Below are 8,306 nucleotides of genomic sequence, written 5' to 3' on the forward strand. Positions count from 1 at the left end.
ATTAGGCGATCGGGAAAGCCGGCGTCAAGCTGGGCCTTGTTTATGAAACAGTCGGCACCGAAATGCAGCGAACAGATATAAACATTCGCGCAACTCAGTTGCTGATCCGGAAAAGCTAATTACATCCACTGTTGCCTTAACGCGGGGTTTTTGGCGAATCTGTGCAGGACTGTCTTGGTCTGGCAACCAAAAACCCACTTTTTTGGTGACATATGTGCTATGTGTAATTGTCACCTGTCCAGCATCCTACAAGCCAGCGTTTTGATGGGCATAGCCTGTTGCTTTCGCTCTCTCCCTCTCTCTCTCTCCCTCTCTCTCTCTCACGCGCTTCCGGTAGAATTGTCCGTAAGGCCCATACAAGGAAATTCCGCCCCCACTAACGTCAATGGGGACGCATGATCTCAAAAAACTTGCCGAAACTTATGACTAACCGGAAGTAGTATTTTTGACAAAGAAATACTCCCATCAAACGTCCACCTTAACTTTTGAAACTTTGTCTATGTTTAGTATGGGATTCCAAGTCTTTAACAGTGTAAAAAGATCAGTATGCATGAAACAGCATTTCACCCCCCCTTTAAAGCACAGATGTCACCACTTGAACACAACAACTCAATATTGATCACACTTGTGGCTAATGATGTGAGGGAACATATTAAGTAAGCCAGTTCAGAGGGCACTGGTTTGTGAAGCCCTACAATGCAAAAAGAAAGCCCGTCCTTCGGATGAGACGTTAAACCGAGGTCCCGACTCTCTGTGGTCATTAAAAATCCCATGGCACTTTTCGTAAAAGAGTAGGGGTGTAACCCCGGTGTCCTGGCCAAATTCCCTCGATTGGCCCTTACCAATCATGGCCTCCTAATAATCCCCATCCCCTGAATTGTCTCTATCACCCTCTCTCCTCTCCACCTATCGCTGGTGTGTGGTGAGCGCACTGGCGCCGTTGTACTGTGGATGCCGTCGCATCAATCCAAGTGGAGCTGCCCACTGGTGGTGGCTGAAGAAACCCCGGACATGAGTGTGAAGTGCTTTGGGTATACAGTATAACATATGAAAGCGCTATATAAATGCCTCATTCATTCATTCTACAATGGATAGAAATCTGAGAGGAAGAGTACCGTACACAAGTGGCAAACGCTTACGATTTCTGTTTTGTCTTTTTGTGTTAAATGCACAGGTTTTTTCTGTTTTGCATCATGCATTTAGCCTACAATGAACAATAAACATTAATTTCTCCAGCTTCATGTCCTGAGCATTGTGTTTTCTATTTTTCTAGGTAGTGTTTAGTGACTGTTCAATAGAGTTTTTTTTTTTTTTGATTGACTCAGGGCACAATTTGACAACATAGTTCAGTTTTGAGCACAGTTTTGAGGTGAAAGTTTGGCTTTGCAAAAAGAGGTTTTGTGAATGTAGCTTGAAAATTGGGGTTTGTGTTCACAGTTTAGAGAAAAGGAGAGCATCTTTTAAGAAATGTGTCTTAGCAATCAAGAAAAACTGTAATTATTAGTGCATCTACACATTATAATGCCAGTACTCACGCTGCACTGAGATCATCTGGGACAGGAACTGTACACTTGAAAAATGTGCTCTTTGTCACAGCTTTATTGCGGTTGACTGGGCGGAGGCGTTCAAACGTTACTATTTCGTTGTAAGTTGCATCACAAGCGGCGTACTCGATCACGTAGAACTGCAGGAAACAAAAGTGAAAGTGAACTCAGAGCTCTTCAGAAGAAAGCGAAAGTTAACTGAGTGAGCGTGAGGCGTGTCATACTCACATCTCCTTTCATCATGCGCACTTTAGCCAGCCACCAGCCGCAGGGCTCCTGCTCGTTTGCTCTGGAGAAAATCTGCACAGTAAAGCACAGCTTGGTAAGCCTGGTTAAAACCAGAGCATTCTCAGGAGTAACTGAGTTATGGTCTGGCAAAGCTTCATAGGCAAATCATTCCCAAAGGGGCGAGTGTGTGTGTGTGTGTGTGTGTGTGTGTGTACCTACTTAACCATATTTTTCAATGGACGATGACGTAGCAGAACGACGGAGAAACATCCGAGATGGCAATTCTCGGTTTGTGATTTTGAGGAAGATGTTGCAACGGCTTCTAACGACTTGTGCCGTTGTTGTAAAAGAAATATGATAATAGCTGATAATAGTGTCCATCGCCACTCCAGCAACATTTGTGCAACATTGGGAAACCCTACATATCATCTCAGACCGACTAAACATCTCAGATTAACGGTCGAACATCGAGCTCTGATCGCATTCGCCGCCGCTGTAAGGCATTTGTATTGCGATTAGAACGCAATTTGCAATATTTTGAAAATAAAATAATATTGATGAGTCTTTGGGGAATTGTGTCTCACAAACTATATTCAAATTCAGTCATTTCAGATGTGTTAGCACATTTTCAGACTTGAGCATAGTTACGCTAGTTATTTATTCACAATTTTAACATGATTACCAGATCTAGTGTGAGGAAATAAGCACAGAAAGGCCGGATCCAGAGGTTTAAATTGCTTAAAACAGACGCGACAGCTGATTTTAAAGAGTGATGTTCACGGCGGCAGCCATCTTAGTAATGTACAAAATCTGCTTCACCGTCGCTGCGCTGTCATCATCGTGTAAAGCCCCAATGTTTCTGATTGGTGCCGCGATTTCGACGGATTAGAAATGGGTTTGAATGAGCTCTTTGCAAGACTACTTTCAGAGCAAATCTAAATGAGTTGTCTGTGTTTTCCCAGGCTACAGCTTGGTAAGAGTTTGTGCTGCTTCTCACTGGCAACATTGCACAGCAATAACAATACACATATTTCCTCACCTCCACTTCTTCTCCTTCGATGATTTCCTTTTTGCCGTCGGCAGGAGGCGGTAACCGCACGTCACTGAAGGGGACTTGTCTTTCCGGTTGCCAGCTGAGGAGATCATTTTCATATCATGATGCTCATTTCATAAGCAATATTTTCATCATCGTGCACTTGTAGCTTCTACTCACTTGTTTTCAAACGAAATGGAGAGAGAGTCGTCGTGAACATCTTTGACAAAGCCCTGGAACAATAAGATTTATTATCCATTAAAATACATGTAAACAAGTAAAGATATTGATAGAAATCCACTAATGCTACTATATAAGTCGTGAAAGTTTGTGCTGTAAAATAGTTGTTATCGTGAACTAAAACTAGAATTAAAAATATTTTCTTAAGTGAAATAAAGCTGTTAAATTATAAAAATTAGACAAAGCCTAAACAAAAATTACTAATGTGTGAGTGTATAATTCATAAATAAAGTAAATACAAATACTAATAAATACAAATTAATAAAATAAAAAAATACATAAATAAATAAGCATTTTAAACTTAAAACTGAACTTTAACTTTGTCAAGCCAACATAATAAAAAATTAAATAAACCTAAAGAAAAAGAGAAAAAGAAAAATTTGAAGCACTGAAATATTTTCTTTTTGAATATCCTGTTGCACTCAGTATCGTTATGGTCAACTAAAAATGATTAAATAACTTTCTGTAATTAAAAAACAGCTGAAATAAAAATGAATAAATATAAGTTAATAAATCATTTTATAATTAAAAATGATGCCTTGGCAAGCGACGGAAATAACGGAAGTATGAAAATTACTAAAACTAAAATAACACAATTAAAGCTAAATATAAATATTTAAAATAATAATAAAAACATCAACATTACAAGTGTGTGTGTGTGTGTGTGTGTGTGTGTGTGTGTGAGCCTGTTTATGTGGTTTATGAGGACACAAATTTGTATAACTACATGGGTATTACACTGGTATTACACTATAAATGTGGTTTATGAGGACATATCAAATGTCCTCATAATTCAAATGGCCTTAAAAACATACTAAATTATGTTTTTTTGAGAAAGTAAAAATGCAGAATGTTTCCTGTGATGGGTAGGTTTAGGGGCAGGGGCAGTGTAAGGGGATAGAAAATACGGTTTGTACAGTATAAAAACCATTACGCCTATGGAGAGTCCCTGTAAACCACATAGACCAACGTGTGTGTGTGTGTGTGTGTGTGTGTGTGTGTGTGTGTGTGTGTGTGTGTGTGTGTGTGTGTGTGTGTGTGTGTGTGTGTGTGTGTGTGTCTGGAGCTCAACACCAGCAATGCGTCTAACAGGTATGTGTGTGGCAATAGTCAACTATAAATTGTATGCATCAAAATTATCCATTTTTCTTTTATGCCAAAAATCATTAGGATAATAAGGTCATGTTCCATGAAGATCTTTTGTAAATTTCCTACCATAAATATATCAAAAATATATTATAATGCATTACTAAGGACTTCATTTGGACAACTTTGAAGGAGATTTTCTCGATATTTAAGGTAGGGCCAATTATAAAGAGTGAGATCATTGATCAATCAAATAAAAAGTTAAATTGATATTACATAAAAACAAACGGATACTTCATAACTTAAGATCAACTAACTGGTCAGCACTGCCTCTCAATGGCAACCGACTCCAAAATGGAAGATGGTATCTCTTAAACCTCGTCTCAAAATAGACGGGTGTTAAAATATCTGCGGTGCTGGTTGACAGCTGCAGATGGAAACCCAACAGCTGACATGCATTGAGATAAGCATGAGCAAAATGACTGAGGGATGAGACAGAGACGGAATAATAACTTTCCAACTGGGGCTTATTAATATATACTTTAGGCAGAAAGTAATCACATAGCACACACAGTCATTTGTAATAGGACTGTACAGTACAAAGATAGATTTCTTTGACATTTCTTGACACAACTAACGTGAAATCATATGCAGCACACAAGCTGCTTTTATGATCTGACCACACCTTAAATTATGAATATGAGCTTTCTGGAATCTTTTTAGCTGGACTAAACATACATTCGAGAAACATAATTACACAAGTTTACATAAACAGTTTTACCTGTATTTTTTATAAATAAATCTGGAGAGTAAATGGGTTGTGAGAATCAACACAATATCAGTAAAACTAACGAACATGACCGATAGCAGGTTTTATGACCAATTACTGAATTTTATATTAACAATATGATAGTATTATTTATTATCTAAGCGTTTGTTGTGATTATATTCATATGCATCGCTCATCAGCAATCCTGTGACTGAATAATGTTCAATAACAGTTAGCAGATAAACAAAGTGAAACTAAAAGTCAGGCCCTTAAAACTAATTTTCTCCTTATGTAAACTTCTTTTGTATATGTAGTTATGGTAAAAATAAAACTTCGCATTATATGGTGCAATGTTTTTTTTATTATTTAACATCCTCGCGCTGTTGCTAAGCGGCTAATGGCTAACAGACACTTTATACGCGTTAAAAGTACATGACACAGATCGTTTTCCGATAATTTCTTGAAGGTGTTAGCATCATCGCTGTCTTAAGAGACTAATACGTGCGTGAAGTAAAAGATAGTGAAGTGAAATTGTGTATTTACCTTATAATAAGCTCCATTGGAGCCACGGACCTCCACCGTCAATTCCTCCATGTTGAGCGCGAAGAGGATGCTGGGTAAAGTTGTCGAAGTCTACAGGGCTCAGCAGTGAACCCTGAGGAACTCATTCATACTACACACAGAATGAGGGATTAAAAACTGATGTTTTTTCCACTGTACTTAACTTTTTTTGTAATGTTTAACCCCTTAACTGCCACCTCCCTTTTTGAGAATGGACGTGAAAATGCACTATCCGATCCAAAATGGCTGTAAGTCAAAAAATAGTTTGCACCTAAGACCAACGTTTGGTCTTGTTTTAAAAAAGTGAAAGTATGAAAATGTTATGGAAGTTTACATTTACTGTAAATCAAATGTACTGTACTAAATATTGTTTTATTTTACATTACTGTACTGTAAAATTTGTATAAAATATCACAACAAATGTTTTAATAGGCCTATCACAAAAAAATGGAAGTTCCCATTAGAATTTGTTTAGGCGTAATACCAACAATATGACCCTGGACCACAAAAGCAGTCATTTTTTTAATTGAATATTGAAATTTAAGCTTATTTCTGAATAAATAAGTTTGTTAGGATAGGACAATTTTTGGTGGAGATACAACTATTTAAAAATCTGGAATCTGAGGGTGCAAAACAATTTAAATATTGGGCAAAAATCGCCTTTAAAGTTGTCTATATACTAATAATAATTTTTGATATATTTACGGTAGAAAATTTACTAAATATCTTCATGGAACATGATCTTTACTTTATTTAAGAAAAGTTTATAATTTTGACCCATACAGTGTATTGCTGGCTATTGCCACAAATATACTCGTGAGACACAGAACTGGTTTTATGCTCCAGGGTCACAAATAGCCACCGGGTGCCACACAATATGATTTTTTTTTTTTTTTTTTTTACATTTAATATAAAAAATATATGCATTCTGCTGTAACAAATAAAAACATGTCTATCCAAATTTCACTTCTATCACAAAATATGGAACCTTGAGAATCTCTTTTGTCAAGATTAGAAAAGGTTTTGATTGTAAATTATGAAACATTGACGAGCCCGTTTTGACTGTTTCCATGGTAACGCAATGTCCAATTTCATATATATATATACTTATAATAAAGTAATAATTATAAAAGTAATAATACTTTTAGAGGATTTTTTTTTAAATAATTTACATATACTACATTTACAAATAATGGACAAATACTACATTATATTTTTTATTATGAACCTTTAGCATGAAAACCAAAGTTTCAATTTTCAATTATTCAAGTTTCAATTATTTAACAATGACTTTGTGACACAGGTCAGAAATCCTGTGTTATTATCCTGTGTTATTATTAAGATCAACGCCTGTCCTGGACTCCATTTCCCAAGATCCTCACTGCCTCACACCTGAACTCACTCCATCATCATCTTTCCCACTCTCCGGATTCCCTGAACCTGGGGGGTATTCCAGAAAGCCGGTTATGTAACATACTCGGGTATGTTTAAGAGTAAGTTAGCGGATAACCTCAACTTTCAGTTCCAAAAACGGAGGTTACTTTCAGGGTATGCAAGTAACCATAGCAACTCACTCTCTGAACATAAGCTCATGATCCAGGATTAGTTTGCTTAAGAGATATTCAGATGTGTTTTAAATAATGAATATAGAACTATTAATTTAACCAAATTTGTTTGTTATATAATATAACTGAATATTATATATTAATTCTAAAGAATTATAATAAGAAATGAATAAATAAAAAGTTTAAATGTTAATGCAATTCGAATATATTTATTTATTTTATTGTCATCTCACACATGGATCTGCATTAAATTAATTAGCATCAAACAAACAATATAATACTTATTCTCAGTGAATAAAGATTACTTATTAAACTAAGACATTTATTGCATAACCTTCAAATACACTGTAAAAAAAAGTCACAGCCTGAAATTTTTATGTTAAACTGACTTTAAAAAATGAGTTGTATTTTGTATAACTTATAAAAAAAGTTTAACATTCCTGAACTTATTTTGATGAGTTATAACAATATAAAAACATGTTGTCATAACTTATTGAACATATAATTGTTTTACAGTGTAGGTGGTGATGTGCACTAAGTAGGTTATATAACTCGCCATTAAAGGGTTAGTTCACCCAAAAATTAAAATTTGATGTTTATTCTTACCCCAGGGCATCCAACATGTAGTTGTGTTTGTTTCTTCAGTAGAACACAAATGAAGATTTGTTGGCTGTTGGATAAAGCGTTGTATTTGAAGTAAAAAATGATATAAATATGGTTCAATTTCTCACACAAACTGATCGTTTTGTGTCTTAAGATATCAATGTGTCTTCATGAGCCACAGGGCTATTTGTGCATGTTGTCTAAGCATGTTTTTTTTTGCTCTCATAGAACGTTACCCATTCACATGCATTATATGACCTACACACTGCAATGTGGAGTAATGGTTGGAGTAAACAATTTTTTTGGTCCCTTATAAGCACCTCATAAAAACATGAGATTATGATGTTATATAAATTCTATCAAAACACTTTAGTCTATAAAGTTTTATTAATGCGTATTAATTTATTTAAGAGCGTTACTTGTTTATTGTTTCACTAAAGCATGCATATTTGTTTCACTAAAGCATGCATATTTGTCCATACGCATGTTGATTAGAGTATTAAAAACTTGAAACATATTAATTGAAGGTACATTTAAAACTGATAAAAATGTCCCATTAATTGCGATTAATCACGAGTTAACTCATGTGATTAATTGCGATTAAATATATTAATTGATTGAACGCCCTAAAAAATGTTATAATAAGTTATAATAATTTTCAATGGACCATAACAACT

The 8,306-nt window shown here is 35.4% G+C and overlaps 1 protein-coding gene across 2 annotated transcripts in view; it reads right to left on the bottom strand.

Annotated features, from left to right (window-relative positions):
* Positions 1–5,564, bottom strand: part of fxr1 (FMR1 autosomal homolog 1) — a 30,867-nt gene extending 25,303 nt beyond the window's left edge. Inside the window, exons 1-5 of one of the 2 annotated variants that reach the window (XM_067416383.1) lie at positions 5,444–5,564; positions 2,986–3,038; positions 2,812–2,905; positions 1,773–1,844; positions 1,536–1,684 (exon numbers count right to left, since the gene is read on the bottom strand). In XM_067416383.1, coding sequence (XP_067272484.1) covers positions 1,536–1,684; positions 1,773–1,844; positions 2,812–2,905; positions 2,986–3,038; positions 5,444–5,494 — 419 coding nt within the window. In that variant the 5' untranslated portion in view covers positions 5,495–5,564. The remainder of the gene's footprint in view (positions 1–1,535; positions 1,685–1,772; positions 1,845–2,811; positions 2,906–2,985; positions 3,039–5,443) is intronic. The other variant, XM_067416384.1, reaches the window with a different exon arrangement.
* Positions 5,565–8,306: the final 2,742 nt, after the last annotated feature.

The sequence above is a fragment of the Pseudorasbora parva genome, chromosome 14 (genome assembly GCF_024679245.1).
Source record: "Pseudorasbora parva isolate DD20220531a chromosome 14, ASM2467924v1, whole genome shotgun sequence".
Taxonomy (NCBI): domain Eukaryota; kingdom Metazoa; phylum Chordata; class Actinopteri; order Cypriniformes; family Gobionidae; genus Pseudorasbora; species Pseudorasbora parva.